Here is an 18,434-nt window from a genome sequence, read left to right as displayed (position 1 = left end):
ACGGAGGCACGGTGTCTGTGGAGTAGAAAATGAGGAGAAAGAGATGAAGCGGCATGCTGCGTGCAAGCAGGTGGTAGCTGCATTACAACGCTACAGCCACAAAATAAAGGAAGGGTAAAATCGTCTATTTTTTAATGTGGGCGACGTGCAATTGGCAAAATCCTTTTTAAAATGTCCAACTCACACTAAAACAAAGAGTGGAGTGTTTGCTGCACAAAACAGCGTTTTGGAAGTGTCCCATATTCTGAACATTTTTTCTTTAAGGTTGTGATTAGTTGCTTGTACAACCTGTTGTCAAGGTTTATAGAATGCAACCTAGTTTTAATTGGATGCCTACATATAAGCTTTTAGCCTGGCTCTAACAATGCAAAAAGGCATGCAAGCCTGGCTAGTGGGAAACACAAATGAGTTCCGTTCCCCACTATGCGAGCTGTACAAGGTAAAAATGACATATATACTTGGCTATCTTAAGCCACCCAACCAAACACGAGCATCTTGCATTGATTTAGTCTGGTTAAGATTGCCCTTGCATTGGGTTAGAGCTAGCCTGGCTAGGAACTAATGCAACTAACCATTGACAACCTAAATGTCCTATATTTGGGGTGATATGGGGCATCGTGGGGAGCTCCGTTGAAGCAACTGACATCCCGGGGAACCTTTAGCAACGTACATCAATTTGGTCTGTCGGCAATATGTTGGGCCATTTGGAAATGTAGAAACAAAAACGTGCTTTGACAATAAAAACTCACTCGTCATCATGTTGAAATCTTATTTCACGCTTTTTCTCTCATGTTTTACTAGGCAGGTGTATACAATGCTGATTTCCAAGGTGGGCTGTTGGAAGGTGTCATGGCTTTGTTGCCGTGTGCGCACAAAGTCCTGGGGCAACAAGCGGGAGGCGTGCCAGTGAGACTACTTCCTCCGCCTCCAGAAGAGGATCAAGACGACGGAGAGGAAACTTAGCATGAGAAGCGGAAAAGGAGATCATGCGAAGACGTGTTGGGCTGGAAGAAGCTCGAGGGTTTTCCTTATCCTAGAACTTTTGCGTTTGCTCCGCTACTGTTGTTCTCTTTCTCTAGCCCCTCCCCCCGCGCTTGTGAACCCTGAGGGTGTTCTAATCTTGAGCGTTGGTTACGTTTAGCGTCGAGGCCGCGTTTGCTTTTCTTCCCCGTTCTGTTTCTGCCCTACGATCTGTGAACTTCTGAATTTCCGTTCATTATGGAACTAGGCATACGGCCCGTGCATTTACGCGGCTAGTATTGAAAATTCAAAAATTTGCATGTCGTTGTATCCTTACTTAAAGATTAGACTATTTTTTACCATACATCACCCTGTTCATTATCGTAAATTATGCCTTATTATTGGTTAAAACAATTCTAATATGATCTATCTATAATAACAATTTGATTTGTTGAGTTTTAATAATATTATGCATATAATTATTCTTATTTTCATTTTATTTTGATTGATTCTTGTTAGCTTTGGTTTTTAATAATAGTATATGTTTGTAACTAATATATAGCTAAATGATATTTATATTTAATTTTTATAATGGCATTGGTGGGTGATTTTTAATTAGGTACAGGGGTATTTTAGTCTAATTTTTATCATAATGGCAGTGATAAGTAATTTTATTTTTCTATTTTTTCGATTAATGTGGGAATTTTTAGGCCTTGAGAGCAAATGTGGAGGCTCCGTTTGTTTGTCAAATAATAAGATAATAGATGGAAATGGGGCTCACCTCGACTCGAAAGAAAAAATCTTAGCAGCAGCGTAGTCGTGCTTCATCAGTCATCACAATCGAAGCCTAGTCCTGGTATTTTTTTCGCTCGTCGCTCAGATCCGGTGTTTCCAATGGGAAGAACATCTTGCGTTTGCGCGCGCATCTGGTCTCAGGCTCTCAGCATCCCATCCCATGAGACCTCGCCGGACGCGCTAGATCTTGGGCCCAGCGGTGGACCCGGGGTCGCTTCTTCCATGGTTCGGTCAGACGGTCCGTCAGCTTTGAGTAAGCAGCACGCAGGAACTGGCCTTCCGGCGCAGTAGACAAGTAGACGCTTTTGGATCCGACAGTGACCGTCCAGTGTGAAACCAGCTAGCTAATCCAGCTTCAGGAATACCCTACCGCATGCGAGCCTCGCTTGACCCGACCCGACTCGCGACTCGGCTCCAGCAGCACAGCATCATCGACCGCCTGCGCGTGGAAGCATCTGAAGAACATGACGCTATCCAACCGCATCGTGACGAGAATGTCGCGGGCGAAGCTGCCGCGAACCTGCGTGCCCCGGCCGCGAGATGCAACTTGCGAGGAGTGTGCTAGCGAATAAGCACCGCACCGGGGGGCCGGGGCACATGAGTGGCGTAACTGCACCCGAATTATGCGCCTGTGCGCGTGGACTTCAGGTCACGGGGCGGCGGCCGGGGGACCCCGCCACGCCGTGGCTGAGTTGTTCCTCTCGTGGGTGCGCGCGCGCGCGCGGTGTGCACTGTGCAGTGCACGGCGGCCGAGGGGTTCGCTCCGGCATCCGGCCCGCAACCTCATCATTGTGACCGAACCGCCAAATTAAAATTCTAATTAAGCGTAATGGCCGTTATTTGAACACATCAGGTTCATTAGCTTAATGGCTTAATTTGGCGATCCTTTCGCAACCCACGTCCCGATCGAAACATCACCGATAGTCCCACGCGAAGGTGGGCGCAGATGGTACAAGCACGACACACATTTGAATATATAACAAATATATATAGAGCTTGACCTTAAGTTTTACAAACCGAGTTTGAATAAATACTTAATTCATAAATTTTACAATACTGAAATCCTGGTTCATCTAGAGGAAAGGGGCTACAGCTACCAAAAGTGAGCCCTAGGGAGATCCCTAACTAAACGTCCGGCTCCACAACCACCCATCCTTCTGCATCCCGGCGGATGAACTTGGCGCAGCAGGGACAGAAGTCTACGTCTGCGTGCCCTGAAAATATTGTGGCAACAAACCCTGAGTATACTAATACCCAGCAAGGCTTACCCGACCAGTGGGTATAACTTAGCCCACATATCTAGACATGCAAGTCTTTTGGCTGGTGGTTATTTTGCAGAAAAAGCAACTAGAGTAATTCCTTACTTTCATTATTTTAGCTTCAGATTCTATATAAATTAACTCTCATCTAATATTTGCAAAGACCTACTATAGCAATCATGGTGATGCAAGCAAAATAATTCGATGAGCTCAATATTTTATCTAAACATACCTAACTCACATTCTACGTTTTTGCTACGGTGTGATAAAGAGACCAAGGCCCTCATAACCGCGAGACACGGCGAATCGATCCGATTTAACCTTGCAAGGTGGACCTAACCAACACGGCACGTATAAGCCCCGTCGGACCACACGCGCCAACCCTTCCCCTCCCCGCCTCGAACTACAGGACCGCCCCACCATCATATGGTCAGCCGAGCTCAACATGGGACCACCAAAAGTAATACATACATCCTCATTTCTCTGCGACTACTCGACTACCCCAGGAGGTGAGATGGAGTCCTGTACTTTCGAAGCAAGGCAGTACTAGGCTTACCGGTTTCGACTACCTCCTACTCCCGGCATGCGGTTAGTACAATTCAATCCCCGATCAGCACTGCCACCACGACCGGTCCTTAATCGACACGGACGAGGCTAAGACACCCAGGAACCCTGTCCTGCTGCCATACCTATCCATCATCCCCGCCCGGTCTCACATTTCCACATCCATTTCAAAACAATTCTCAAATACTGAATTATATAAAGATAATAATGTATCTCGCGAGTAACCGGAAATTACTCGGCTCCTAACATCCTACATCTCGCGAGTGCAGAAGACCACTCGTCTTCTACCGGTACCATTAAGCTTAGCACAACTATCGTCCTATACATGCTAGTATAACTCAGGGAATCCTATGGAGCATGCAACTAGGGTTCCAAACAATTTCTGAACTTAATGCACAAGTAGTAGAAACATACATATGTGTCATAATTTAAAATACTAGGATGTGCACCGGGGCTTGCCTTGCGTCTGCTGCTCAACACTGGGGCTAGACGGGCCTTGGGCCGGGTGCTCACACCTCTCCTCTTGGGCTTGCGTCGTTTGCTCTTGTGGGGCCGCGATCACCTCAAAGATGGCGTCCTCAGAAGCGGATGCTACACGTATGCATATGAAATAAATGAGTGCAGCCCAAAAATGTAACTAGTTTACTTTAACTGAAATACCCTGCGGACTGTCCGCGCCCAAGCGGCGGACTGTCCGCCGTACTGTCCTACCAACCCGTCAGAGGCAACCACGTCTCTGGAACTCTTTCCCATTATACCTGCGGACTGTCCGGCCACCCCTGGCGGACCGTCCGCAGTTCAAGTACTCAACCCACCAGAGACGAAAACGTCTCTGGACAATTTCCTATACTCTACTGCGGACTGTCCGCGCCCAAGTGGCGGACCGTCCGCAGTTCGCCCCTGCGAACCTCCAGAGACGACATCGTCTCTGGAACAAATTTGAGCCTCAACGGCGGACCGTCCGCTCCCCGGTAGCGGACTGTCCGCACTCAATCTTGCAAAAACAACCAGAGGCACCACCGTCTCTGGACAAAACTATCCTGACCGGCGGACCGTCCGCGCCTCCCAGGCGGACCGTCCGCGATAACTAATTTTCTGACCCACGCCCTAGGCGGCAGCAAGGGCGGCGGCGACGGCGGAGCCCGTGCTCCGGCGCCGGCGACAGGCCATTTAAGGGGAAAAGGCTATGAAGCATAAGGAACTCACCACGAATCCATTCCCGCAGTCGGTTCGAGTGGAGGACGACCGGAGAGGCGGATCAACGGCGGAGCAAGCTTCAAGCACCTCCAATGGTGTCCGGCGGTGGTGGAAAGATTCCGGCCGGGGAGAAGCCGGTCTAGAGTTTGGGGAAGGTGGAGGAGGTGCCGAGGAAGGTTCCTGCGCGAGGAATCGAGGTCTGGTGGGCGGAGGAGGGAGATCGACGGTGAGGGGCTCCGTTGGGGTGAGGGCACAAGGTCCGCTCGGCTCTGGAAGAAAAGAGGAGGAAGAGAGGAATGACAGATGGGTCCCACGATCATCCAGATAAATATCTGGGCGTCGCCTCGCGGACTGTCCGCCGTTACCTCGCGGACTGTCCGCGTGGCGGTTGTTACAATCATCAGCAGGGCAAGCACTTCCAACCAGTTCCTGGGGCGTGTGATTATGGGATGGGTGCCAGCCCCATGGCGCCGGCTTTTGCTGGACCTGCTGGTGACTTCGTTTTTTTTTTTCGAAAGATCACCTGCTGGTGACTATGACTTGCGGGAAAAATGCATTAGCTCGCCAAGGTCGGGTTACCGAAAGAGACGGCGCACTGATGGCTGATCACCGATCTGCGGCCATGACTCGTCGCTGCTGGTCTTCGAGTCTGGGTGTCAACGGACAGTGGCCGTTACTATCTGCTGCGTTGTGTCAACGGAAATGTTTGGGAAAATGAGGGGACACAAAAAGGCTACGTGCCTAGCTAGTCCTTCGTGGCCAGCGCACTGGGTAACGACCAGTGACCCGGTGAGTCCGTGCGTTCCATGGTTTGGTAGCACCACAAGTGCTGTTTGCCCAACTGTCCAATCGCATCTACTAATTTGTGGCGGATAGTTTATCGACGAGCTTGTTCCTGCATGGCGAGTTATACAGAAACACTGGTCAATGCCATTATGTTAACTATTTTAAACCGGGGTTGGATTACAAGAAATTTTGAGATCGCACAATGACAGACTACGACTGCTTCCAGGATGACGATTCTTGCCGACCAAACCAATATCATCCAGAAGATTTGAGAGCAGGAAACACATGGGGGGACAGGGCATTTGGATGACTGTAAACAGAAATAATAATTAGAGTAACAGGTCATCGACGATGCAACCGGATGAAGCTATACAACTTAGGATAACCAATGGCGGCACGGAGCACAAGCTCACAAGTGTAGAACTCCTTTACTGGTTGTACCAAATATGGCTGTGAATCAGAAAAGTACGGCAATGCGCGAAAAGGCCGACTATTGTCGACCAACAGACAAGTACACCATTGGCCTCTGACGAGAAATGGCAGTCAGTTCGACCTTCAACTACGTAATGACTGGGATTTTAGGACGCCCTGGGCAAGTGACGGAGCTAAGCCACTTGCCTGGCAAGGTAAACGGCGAGCCGCCTCTCTTCAAACGAGTACTCAATCTCCTCCGGCAGCATCGGCTGCTCTGGCTTCTCCTGGAAAAGGGAGACAGGAGTGGCTATGACCTTGTTAGCCACTGCAGGTGTCATCGCCACCTGCATCGGAGCCGTCATCGTCATCGGCGTTTTGGGATTGAGCGTTGCAAATGTCTTGGGGGTTTTGTTCTCTTCCTCGGTGTCATTGGAGATGGGTTGAGCAGGCGTCGAAGGGAGACTGTTTCCTGGCATGATCTGGGCAAAAGGCTTGCGAGGTGTTTCTGCCTCACGCTGAGTACTTGCGTTGAAAGTTAACTTCTTGATGGGAAGACCAGCAATGTCCAAGCCTCTACTACCTGAAAGTGCTAGGTAGCCTCAGAGCTGTGCAAAAGTAAAATGAAAAATAAACAGCAGAATTCCTGTAGCTGAATGGACAATGAAGCTTACTAGGAGATAGAGTGCCCAAATCTTCAGTCTTCTTGGCAGCACGAGCAGTCTTCGAATGCAGTATGTCTGTCTTCGGGGCCTGCATTGTGGCTCCACCAAGAGACAGCCTTCGGTTTGCACCACCCATGGAGTTCCTAGGCATCTTCTTTGTACTTTGAGGCTTTGATGGACTAGGTTTTGATCCGTAGAGTGCTTCCTGCTCAGCTTTGATTTGATCCTGGATTTTCTTCTGATCCTGCAATTACATTCAGGTGTTACAACATATTAACTACAGTTAAAGCAGATGGTATATATGCCATGTAGAAATAATGAAATATTGTGCACAAGCATAATATACCCTTTGCCTCTTCTTCTCTAGCTCTTTCTCCTGGCGAACGATCATGTACTCTTCAAGCATTGACAATGGGCGGACCTGAAAATATTGCATGAAAACCATATGTTGGTTGCACAAATAATATTTTAGCAAAATGTAAAAGAGTTAAGAATCCAAGAAAGAAGGGTGAGGGTAAGAAAAACTTACACCATCATATGTGAACTCCTTTTCTCTTTCTTTCTCCCAAGCATGGATTTTCGTGGTCAAAACATCTACCATTCCTGTTCAAGACATAAAAATGGTAAATTGGTTGCAATTATGGTGGAAGAATCAACGCATTCTATGAACAGAGCAGAATTAGTGAACCTGTAATAGATATCTTACTAAGCAACATTACCTGGGATCTTGTTTACCAAAATACGAGCCTTCTCCGCTCTCTTGAGTGTCAGATGGGCCCCCCTACCAGCATTATAACGGTTGTCATCCTAAGCAAAAATAGGTCAGAGAACTGTAACCGTCTATTAAACAAAAATAGGTCGCAGAATTGTATATACAGTTTACAATCATTCTTACTTTGTTGTAATCTTCCAACCACGCTTCCTCCTCACATGCATTCAGCCATCTTTCAACCTTCTCAAGAATATCCTTTCGGCTAAAAGCTTCCTCTTTCACTGAAGCAATGTGAGACTCAATTTGTTCCAGCACCAGCGCAGGATCAACAGCTCCTGTAAAAAAAAAGAATTACAATGTGGATGAGCTAGTTATCAATTATCAAAGGTTTTAAAAAACGCTAGACGCTAGGTGAACGCTAGCCTATGGTTTAGAGTTTTTTGTGATTAAACGTAGATTAAACGACATTGTGATTAAACGCAACGCTAGGCCAAAGTTTAGAGTTTAATCAAGATTAAACGTAGTTTTAAAACGTTTTTTAAAACAGGGATATCATGTGACTATATTTGCAGGCCAACAACAAATTTTTACTGGACACAAGTCGTTAAAAAACAAGGATATGATATTTACCTGCCTCAATAGCCTCAGTGCTAAATTCAGCTGCATAACCTTCCTCACCAATCAGATGAGCACGTCTCCTATGCTCTTCCAGTTCTGTCTTCTTTTTCAGAACGAGGTCTTTCATCTTGCTCGATTTCAATTGTTCAAGCCTTAATACTTCAGATTCCACCTACATTTAATATCAAGATATAATCTCAGATAATTCTTCTCTCAACAGAAAAAACAATAGCAATAGTGGCATGAGAACAATCTCTGCACAACAATGGACTCACATAGCTGAGGAAGTCAATGGAGAGGGTGTTGGGCTCAGTTATTTCATGTTCTGAAGCAGCAATATTGCACGTTACATTCTGGAACATCTGCTGCTCTTCAAGTGGTGTATCCATGAGATTCCAAAGTTCAAGCATGCTAGATGCCAAATCTTGGAGCTGCCATATTCAGAATTTCATAAAAATAATGTCAAGGGTTGACTGGACTGAGTGGTTCAAATTTCTAAAACCATAGACAATCGCTGACCTTTTGCATCCTCTGGACCTTCATTTCACGTAATCCATTTACAGCTGATGCGAGTCTCTCGATTGTACTGTTGCTCAGGTTCTTTGATCCATCAGCCTCACCCAGGCTAGGATGCACCTCATATACTGTTTGCTTGAAGTCTATACCAAGCACCTCGCACAAGGAATGCAAAGTGTTCAAATGTTCCATCACTTGCTTCAGCCGATCACTCTGTCAAAAACAGATAAAAAAAATTATTAACTTCATGAGGAATTAAGGAAAACGAATTAACATTGTAAGGAATATGCAAAGACCAAATGAATCAAATTAAAATAAAGTGAAGCTAACCTTCTCTTTCTGAAGGGATTGTAGCTCCTTCGTTAACTCCTCAAGCTTTCTTAATGACAGATCGGACTGATCCACAGGAACTTTAAAGGGCACAAAATCTGCAGGTCTGATTTCAGATGCAACCTTCTTAATTTGATCCATGACGTCAACAAATTGGTCCCATCTTTCTACTTTCTTCTGTCTCATCTCCTCCAAGTATGGGACAATTGCGTTCAACTCCTCCCTTAAACCATGCAACTTCTGATTTGACTGTCATATTTTCAAAAAGAGAAGTGTACCAATTACTGGTGGAGTCACTACAGAAAAAAATGTCTTAATGTAGAACATTGCATTCAACTGCTCACTTCAATACATGATAATTTCGCCTTGTTCCTCCCCCTTTTAACCATGTGACTTTTGATTTGATTGTCATTTTCTCTCAGGAAAAAAGTACAAATTACTAGTGGAGTCACTACAGAAAAATCGAAGCACTCAATATAGCACGAGTGGTTTTCATATCCAGCTATTGCCACATTATCACAGCCGTAGCAAAGTCAAAATGGCAGTAAAAATAGAGGAGTTTTTTTTGTTCTTGTTGGCAGTAAAAGAGATTGCGAGTGAAAATTACACACAATATCCTTGCCCCTATAGAAAACTAAAACTAGTATTCAAATTGAATTCTGTTCACTTCTTTTATTCCTTTCATGTATCGGCGCACAGAAGCTAACCTGTCTAACATGTATCGGCGGCTCACCCATGCCCGAGCAGATGCCGGCAAGCTCGGCCTCTGCCTCGGCAATGGCCTGCCGCAGCTGTGCCCTGCAGCGATTGGCAAGGTCGACCTTCCTCCTGTAGACCTCGAGACACTCCTGCTCGAGCTCCAGCAGCATCCGGTCCCTCGCGGAGTGGGGCTCCCCGACCTCATCCCAAATCACCTGGGACAACAGAAAACACAACCTCAATTCATCGCACCGGGCGCGCGCGGGACAGCGAAACCAACAACAAAACGAGAGAAAAAAAACGGTGGAAATAGGGGGGGCGCGGCTTACGTTGAGCTCCAGCAGGAGCGAATCGCACGTCGTCGACATCTGTTGCAGCTGGTCCTTGACGGCGCTACTCATCGCGAGAGGGCGAGCGACCGCAGCGGCACCCTGCAAACGCGATGTCACGGTTCAAACCCAACTCCGTGGCAACAACAACACACACTCCCCGGCGCCGCGCGCACCAGGTGCGCAGGCCGACGCCTCAACCGCGCGGAACAGGGAGAAGAGATCCCCTCTGAACCTAGGGTTACCCCCCTCACCGGAGCCGGCACACCACGGCGCGAGCGACCGGATCCAACCCTAGGGAACTGCGAGTAGGGCGCTCACCTCTTCACCGCTCGGCGCGGCCTCGTCGAGCGGGCGGGGCGGGGAGGGGGGCGGCGGGCTGTCGCCGTGGAGGGAGTCGCGCGATCCGGCGTCTCAGGGGCGAGAGAGAGCGGAATGGGAAGGGGATAGATTTTGGGATGAAAGGAAGGGGGCGGAGAGTGTTTGAAATGTTTTGAAATAGTGTAGGGGGAGTCGGAGAAGGCTGGAAGGGCGGAGGAGATTTGGGGGTTTGGAAATCCATTGGGTTCGGGGAGGGGACAGTCGGCAGCAGCAGAGAGCCGTTAGAGGCAATCTTTAATCGTGCCGGATCCCATCACGAGACCTCCGTTTTGAAATAAACGGCGGGGATGGCGGATGGACTCGTCCCGGGGGCGGGGGGGCATGACTGAGCCATGAGAGCACCAGGTGGCGGTCAGCATGTCAGATGCTGTATTTAGTTCCACCCCATAAACGCAAAAAAGCCGTAAACGCATTAAAGTAAAAATAAATCTTACTAATTTGAAGTACTAAATGAAATCTATTTATAAAACTGTTTGCATGGATGGGCTGTAAATCGCGAGACGAATCTAATGAGCCTACTTAATCCATGATTTTGCAACAGTGATGCTACAGTATCCATCTGCTAATTATTGATTAATCATGGATTAATTAGCATCATTAGATTCGTCTTACAATTTACAACACATCTGTGCAAAAAGTTTTGTAAATAGACTTTATTTAGTGCTTCAAATTGGGAAGATTCGAAACGCAAAAAAATTTTGCGTTTACACCCTACCGAACTAAACACACCCTAAGTTTCCTTTTGACTACGAATAACCGTATGTTTGGTTGAAGAGCGGGACGAGCAGGGTCGGAGCGGACCCGTCCCCGCGATTGTTTGGATGGAAGAGTAGAGGGTTGGGTTGGCTCCAGAGGAGAATATTCCCTTTAGATGCGGGTTCACCCCGTTCCTCAGAAAATGGCGGACGGAGTGAACCCACTCCCGTCCGTGAGCTCCGTCAGCACCCGCCGCCCGCCGCCTCCTGCCGCGCAGCCCGCCGCCTCCACCGCTTCATGCCGCGCCGCCCGCCGCCGATTCGCCTCCGACCCGCGCCGCCCGTCCTCGTCCCGCGCGGCCGCCTCCGACCCGCGCCGCCCGTCCTCGTCGCCCGCTGGCGGAGTGCGTCCGTGGCGGCCAAGCTCGCCCGCGGCTGCTCGCGCCCGCGGCGGCTCGCGCCCTCAGCGGCGGAGCTCGCCCGCGGCGGCCCGCGCCCGCGGCGGCCGAGCTCGCCCGCGGCGGCCCGCGCCCGCGGCGGCCGAGCTCGCCCGCGGCTGCCCGCGCCCGCTGCTGCGGAGCTCGCCCGCGGCGGCTCGCGCCCGCGGCGGCCGAGGCCGGCGGCGGCCGAGCTCGCCCGCGGCGGTGGAGGGCCGGTGCGCGCGGATCCGGCGGCGGTGGCGAGGTGGCGAGTGGAGAGAGAGGAGATGGAGAGAGAGGAGTCTGACATGTGGGGCCCACTAACGGAGTTAGTGTTGCCATCCAACCCGTATTCCAATTCTCTCAACCAAACATGTGATGGGTTGACTCCATCCCAAAATCAGATCTACAAACCAAACAATAGATGGGTTGGCTCCGTTCTCAAAATGAGGGTTGGAGCCAACCCAACCCACTGATCCCGCAACCAAACACACGGTAAGAGCACGGTCGCACCACTATTTTTTTTGGGGGGGTGGGGTGGGGTGGAGGGGACGCATATGGTGTGCCATGTACCTGAAGGATGGAGATGAAATTTTGTCAAAGAAACTTCATACTTAGGGGTGCCAATGGTAACCATTAGTTACTCCTCCAATCCTCTCTAGTTCAAAATTTTGTACTAATTCTCCAAAACCATATCTCAATTTGAAAAACTAGTACAAAATTTTAAACTAAAGAGGATTAGAGATGCACCAGAGTCACCCATTTGCACCCTTATTCATACTAAATCGGCAAATTTTTAGAGTCTGATTTCAAAAAGGCGAATCGGCAAAGCCCACAATGCTTCGGTTGCACCGTACACAAAGAGATGTTGCATGATTGCGGTGCATTCCCAGATTGCACAACCTTGCATCCATTCATGCGACCATCATACAAAAAAAAAATCATGAGTTCCAAATAGTGTCGAAACCAAAGGCAATCCTTCATAGCGGCTACCACATACAAACTGACACAATTTTTATGCATCTAAGGCCCTTTTGGTACAACTTCACGCAGAGCTTCTAGTGTGCCAAATAGTTACCAGCTTCACCTCCACCTTGTTGTTTCGCCAAATGTTAATTTAAATTTCACCAAATATTTTCCAAAACAGCTTTACCTTCACCAAAGAGGCTACTTCACCAACCGTTTTAGAAGCCGAAACTATACCAAACAAGACCTAACATTCCATAGACCTTGGATGGAGGTTGCCATTTTACTCACTTTTTTACATAAATAAAGTCGATTTTACTCACCCTAGCTAGTAGCTACCGAAGTCTATGAAGAAATAAGGAGATGAAAGACAACAAACCGTGCAGGGATACCAAAACTGTGCATTCAGCACGAAACGAATTGAGGAGCACAAGTCCACAAACGACTCGATGTGAACAGACAGCTATGCAGTATGAACATGGAGGGGATTCCACTTCCAGTAATTCATTAAGAATTTAAGTTTATGGTTTCGCCATCATCAAAAAAACAATTCTTCCTCAAAGGGCAGTAAACCAAGCATAAAGGTCACTGCGAATTCTTATTAGGGAAAATGTGGAGGGGAAACACATCCATCGGCAGGGCTGGGCATCCTGCATGTAAATACATGTCCTGGCTAACACAGAATAAAACACACATGTTGACCTCCAAGAAGTTAAAAATTTGCAGCGCCTGTGAAGGCGATTGCTTATGATGCGGACTCCTTGGCAATCTTCTCTGCTTTAGCAATAACCTCCTCTATTCCTCCAACCATGTAGAATGACTGTTCTGGAAGGTCATCATACTTGCCATCCAAAACACCCTATATGATATGTCAAGAAGGTTCAATAGCAAGCATTAAAATGGAAAAAACAACGAATGGTTGTCATATGCATTTCAGTAACAAGGGAAAAAATACAAAATTATATGTACATTTAGTATCCTATCGTTGATGATAAGATCCCAGAAACAACTAGAATTCGTACGGCATTTTTCAAGCATGTAGCCAAAACTAATACAATATTACAAACCATCACTGCAGTAAAAGTTTACAAAATGTACACACAAAAATAATAAATAGTTTCAACATACCATATTCAGAATAAAATATTCAACAAAAATATTGTTGTATAAGATGTAAAAGTTGCATTTTATAGACTGTCCCATAGTTTCAACATACCATGTCTAACTGCTTTCATGCTTTGGACATGGGACAGTCTATAAGAAGCAACTTTTACAAACAACTTATACAACAATATTTTTGTTGACAAGCCAAAATGGTAGTCTATTCATTTAGCTGGCCTACGGTTGTTCATGTTAGAAGTTAGGGGGAAAAAACTGTCCTATCCAAAATGGCATGCATTTGCATACACTGGGCTCTAACTTAATACCTAACAAACATATCAACTAACTCATTAAATTTCACAAAATTTGACCTTGCAGAGTACGAAGCTGTAAGGCAAAGGACACCAGTAACAAGCATGTTTAACTAAATAACACTACTTTGGCAAAGGAGACACTGTTGCAATCATAGTGTTCATACCTGGAAACTTTTAACACTCTCCTTCAGCTCAACATACTTTCCAGGTGCACCTGTGAAAACTTCAGCAACATGGAAAGGCTGGCTAAGGAAACGCTGAATCTTCCTAGCACGAGCGACTGTCAACTTGTCATCTTCACTGAGCTCATCCATTCCCAAAATGGCAATAATATCTTGGAGATTCTTGTAATTCTGAAGAACCTTCTGAACACCACGAGCAGTGTTGTAGTGGTCCTCACCCAATACGTGGGGGGACAGCATTCTGGATGTGGAGTCCAGAGGGTCGACAGCAGGGTAAATACCAAGTTCAGAAATCTGCATGAGAAACAATCACATCGTAATCATAATAGTAAGAGTAAATCCATAGCAAATTTGTAACTAGATACGAGACAGGCATACCTGACGTGACAACACAGTAGTAGCATCAAGATGGGCGAAGGTGGTTGCAGGGGCAGGATCTGTCAAGTCATCAGCAGGCACATAAATAGCTTGAACAGATGTAATAGAACCCTTCTTTGTGGTGGTAATCCGCTCCTGCAGTCCTCCAAGATCCGTAGCAAGGGTGGGTTGGTAACCCACAGCAGATGGAATACGTCCAAGCAGAGCAGAGACCTCAGAGTTTGCCTGACAGACAGAGACCAGATGTAAAGGTTTTTAGCTGTAATGTACAGAAAACCAATGGGGGAAAATAGATATAATAGAGACCAAATGCACAGGTTTTTAGCTGAGATATAACAAAATCAACGCACACAAAAAGAGTAGAGACTAAATGTACAGGTTTCCATATGTGTACACAAGGGGGAGGGGGGAGGGGGGCGATTAGAGACCAGATATACTGATTTTCAGCTATGTTGTACACAAATCAAGGCAAAACATAGAGTGATCCAAAGAAGCAGAAGCCCTTTTGTGGCTAAAATACAGATTAGAGAGCACATCAGAGAATGTTCAACTAATGTCATCTGCATACCAAATAAGAAAAATACCATTGCAGGTATTTGCTACACATAAAACAGGAGGACGCCATAGAACCTACCTGGGTGAAACGGAAAATGTTATCAATGAAGAGAAGCACATCCTGTCCTTCAGCATCACGGAAATGCTCGGCAACAGTCAAACCAGTCAGTCCAACACGAGCACGAGCACCAGGAGGCTCATTCATTTGACCGTAGACAAGAGCGCACTTGCTCTCACTCTGCCACAAAGTACAATGTGAGGAACGCTCACCTAACAGATGTGGAACCCAATGACATATTAGGAATCTTGGTCATTTACCTGCTTGTCACCAAGCTTAATGACACCACTCTCAATCATTTCCCTGTACAAGTCATTACCCTCACGAGTACGTTCTCCAACACCAGCAAAGACAGAGAAACCACCTAGATGAAGGAATAAAACGGGTAAACATAAACCACAAAAAAAGAGCTTCATAGTATGACCATCAAGCTCTGTAAAAGCTACAAACCATGGGCCTTGGCGACGTTGTTAATGAGCTCCATGATAAGGACAGTTTTGCCCACCCCTGCACCACCAAAGAGACCAATTTTACCTCCTCTTTGGTAGGGTGCAAGGAGATCCACAACCTGATAGAAGTACAAGTGTTGCATTAATGCATGATAAAAAGAACCTAGCAAGTTTCTTCCAAAAAAAGAGAGGCGCACCTTGATTCCAGTAACAAGAATTTGCTGCTCTGTAGCTTGCTCAACAAAAGCTGGGGCTTCACGATGGATAGGGAGGAAGTGGTTTGTCGCTGAATACAGGAGGAGCAAGCAACAAAGGAAAAATATAAGCATGACTTTTAATAGTGTATACGTAAATGCTACATGTAAATGCAGGCCATGCAGACTTACTTATATCTCCCTTCTCATCAATAGGCTCGCCAATAACATTCATAATACGTCCTAGTGTAGCCCTACCAACAGGGACCTAGAAAAAACGATGCAAGTCATATATGCAGAAACACAATCAGATATTCGGATGTGTTGTTCGGAAGCTGGCAGTTCCAAAGGTGCTAAAGATAACAGTAACAACAAAGATCAGATTCTGCAAGTACCTACAGCCCACAGATACAGTACATATATAAGAATCTTACAAAGCAGGCTGTAACAACTTATTTTCATGTCAATGAAGAAGTATGAGTTAATAACTAGCCAGTATCACAGAACAGAAGAACATATAATCAGCAGGCCATGAATACTGCACGTGCAAATGACTGTAGCTATAGGCTGCATGTCTGCGACTTTATAAGCTGCGTGGATGACAAAAAAGAAAAGGGGAAAACTTTGAATCATGTGCAGAATTGGATAACTTATGATTATCTTTAGTTTCTATGGTCTATTTTGAGACCGCAAGCCTATACAGGCCCCATCCATTCCGTGTCACTGCCCTTGGCTTGCGCAACTCTTGACCACAATGTGAGGCTATACAGCACCGTTTAGATAGAGAAACAAATTTATGGAGCAGAATTTCGATTGTTGTTAAACCATTTTTTTAGATAATGTTGTTGTTAAACCATGATGAGAATGCTACATCAGTTTCAATATTTGATGTTCGCATCCTAAACGTTTGGCATATTGATCATCTACAAAATCCGTACTGCTTACTCCCAGTTGCAAACAACAGTCGAGGATTTAGAAAGCAAGCATTCACTAGACAATAAATGGATCCGTACGGCCAGATCAAATCTAACACCCGCCGATTCGTCAGATTAGATCCAAATAAATCATCTCAAAACACGAAAAAGGACGAGAAACGAGAGGAAATGGGCTTACAGTGATGGGAGAGCCAGTGTTTAACACACGCTGGCCGCGGACGAGCCCCTCGGTCCCGTCCATGGCGATGGTGCGGACCATCTTCTCCCCGAGATGCTGAGCCACCTCGAGCACGAGGCGGATGTTGTTGTCGAGCACCTCGAGCGCCGTCAGGATCGGGGGCAACCCCTCGTCGAACCGCACGTCAACGACAGCACCGATGACCTGGCACACCTGGCCGATGGCGCCGGCGCCGGTGAACTCATCGGTGATCTTGCCACCACTGGTCGTCTTGCCGGTGGACGGGGGCGGCGGGGCGGGCGCCGCCTGTGCCGCGGCGGAGGAGGCGTAGGCGGCGGCGCGGTTGAGGAGGAAGCCCGCAGGGGACGGGCGGTGGTGGAGCGGCGCGCGCGGGCACGGGGTCGGGGAGGCGGCGCGGAGGCGGGAGGCCGAGCGGAGGATGGAGGAGAGGGCCCGACGCGTCGCCATGGCCGGCGGCGAGGGGTCCGGATCTAGGTTTTCCTCAGCGTGGTGTGCTGGTGTGGGGGAGCGGCGGCTCCGCGCTACGGGAAAGGGTGGGAGGGGTTTGGGGATCGGGGTCGGGGTGGAGAATATGGAGGAAGAGGAGGGTGGGGAGGGATTCGCGGCTGGACCTGGGTCTTATTTGGTTTTCAACAAAATTAGCGCGTACATTTTCCGAGAGGAGAATCTCGCATGCATGTATTAAATAAAGTCTATTTGTAAATTTTTTTGGAATGAGTGTAATTTTTCGTGACGAATCTAATGATGATAATTAATCAATGATTAGTTACAGTTATGCTACAGTAACCATCTTCTAGTCGCGCGGTCAAAGGCCTCATTAGATTTTACAGGATCACTAGCGCGGAGGTTCTGAAATTAGTTTTGTAAACTGATTTTATTTGACACTATAATTAGTGGTCAAAGTTATTATTATTCCTAGCACGCTACAATTGTAGCGCGAAGCCCTGGTCCTCAGCGGACCGAGAAGAGTGGAGCGTGCTTGTCTACTTGATGACTTGTCATTTTGCATCCTCAAGTGCTCGCGTCTCGTGGGTCTGTGGTTTACTCCGAAGAAGAATTCAGATAATTGATTTGCATTAGTAAATTATAATAGTTTAAGGATAAATATGTATACAAAATAAGCAGAAACTATATATTTGAAATTATTAATGCATTGGTTGAGGGAGACCCCAAACCCCCAAGTCATCAAATCATCATGCTGTAAAGGTTTGTCAACTTCAATAGTTTTCAACCAAATAATACAAGACCATACTAGACGCACGTGAGCCGGCAAAGAGGAGACATTTGGGGCGAATGTCAATTTTGCCTCTCAAAATTTGTTCATGTAGTCTTGTGTCATAATATCTCTTCTACCTTATTTGTAAACCTTTTCAACACATTTTTATGTTTGTGACTGAAATGAAAACTAAAAGGTATATCTTATAATTCCCCATGTAGAGATCATTTTTCCACTTTAAAACTAAAGTACGCACCATCTTTTTATATTTATATAAAAGGGTTATTGCCACACAAAAAAATGCAGGCACATGGACTGCAAAGTTATTTGAGAATCCAGTGAATTACTTTGTTTCCTTTGTCTGTAGCTAGGTTTTGAAACTTCCTTCAGTAGATTTGATTTCGATGTGACAAATGTCTTGTTATATTTGTTTGATATGGTTTCCTAAATGGTTGGTCAATCAAAACAAGATGTGAATAAAGATAATAGGACTAATACAATGTGTACCTGATGCTGATGCTGCTGCCTAGCAGTGGATAGGGAGAAAAGAC

At 46.7% G+C, this 18,434-nt stretch overlaps 2 protein-coding genes across 3 annotated transcripts; both read right to left on the bottom strand.

Annotated features, from left to right (window-relative positions):
- Positions 1-5,862: 5,862 nt before the first annotated feature.
- LOC120675287 (65-kDa microtubule-associated protein 3-like) lies at positions 5,863-10,421 on the bottom strand. Of its 2 annotated transcripts, none has more exons than XM_039956413.1 (13): positions 10,163-10,421; positions 9,842-9,943; positions 9,521-9,727; positions 8,814-9,062; positions 8,487-8,696; positions 8,243-8,398; positions 7,980-8,139; positions 7,533-7,684; positions 7,357-7,444; positions 7,167-7,240; positions 6,984-7,058; positions 6,647-6,881; positions 5,863-6,555 (listed from the first exon to the last, which is right to left on the bottom strand). In XM_039956413.1, the coding sequence occupies exons 2-13, from the start codon at positions 9,911-9,913 to the stop codon at positions 6,167-6,169; spliced, it is 2,067 nt and encodes a 688-aa protein (XP_039812347.1). In that variant the 5' UTR covers positions 9,914-9,943; positions 10,163-10,421; the 3' UTR covers positions 5,863-6,166. The 2 variants fall into 2 exon arrangements, with proteins under 2 accessions (XP_039812347.1, XP_039812346.1); XM_039956412.1 differs by having other exon boundaries at positions 5,863-6,564; positions 10,163-10,346.
- A 2,347-nt stretch (positions 10,422-12,768) lies between these two features.
- LOC120675286 (ATP synthase subunit beta, mitochondrial-like) lies at positions 12,769-17,251 on the bottom strand. Its single transcript, XM_039956411.1, has 9 exons — positions 16,647-17,251; positions 15,726-15,801; positions 15,537-15,625; positions 15,341-15,458; positions 15,151-15,254; positions 14,912-15,070; positions 14,278-14,502; positions 13,882-14,193; positions 12,769-13,161 (listed from the first exon to the last, which is right to left on the bottom strand). The coding sequence occupies exons 1-9, from the start codon at positions 17,112-17,114 to the stop codon at positions 13,048-13,050; spliced, it is 1,665 nt and encodes a 554-aa protein (XP_039812345.1). The 5' UTR covers positions 17,115-17,251; the 3' UTR covers positions 12,769-13,047.
- Positions 17,252-18,434: the final 1,183 nt, after the last annotated feature.

The sequence above is a fragment of the Panicum virgatum genome, chromosome 5N, assembly GCF_016808335.1.
Source record: "Panicum virgatum strain AP13 chromosome 5N, P.virgatum_v5, whole genome shotgun sequence".
NCBI lineage: Eukaryota > Viridiplantae > Streptophyta > Magnoliopsida > Poales > Poaceae > Panicum > Panicum virgatum.
This window is presented reverse-complemented; position numbering and strand designations above follow the sequence as displayed.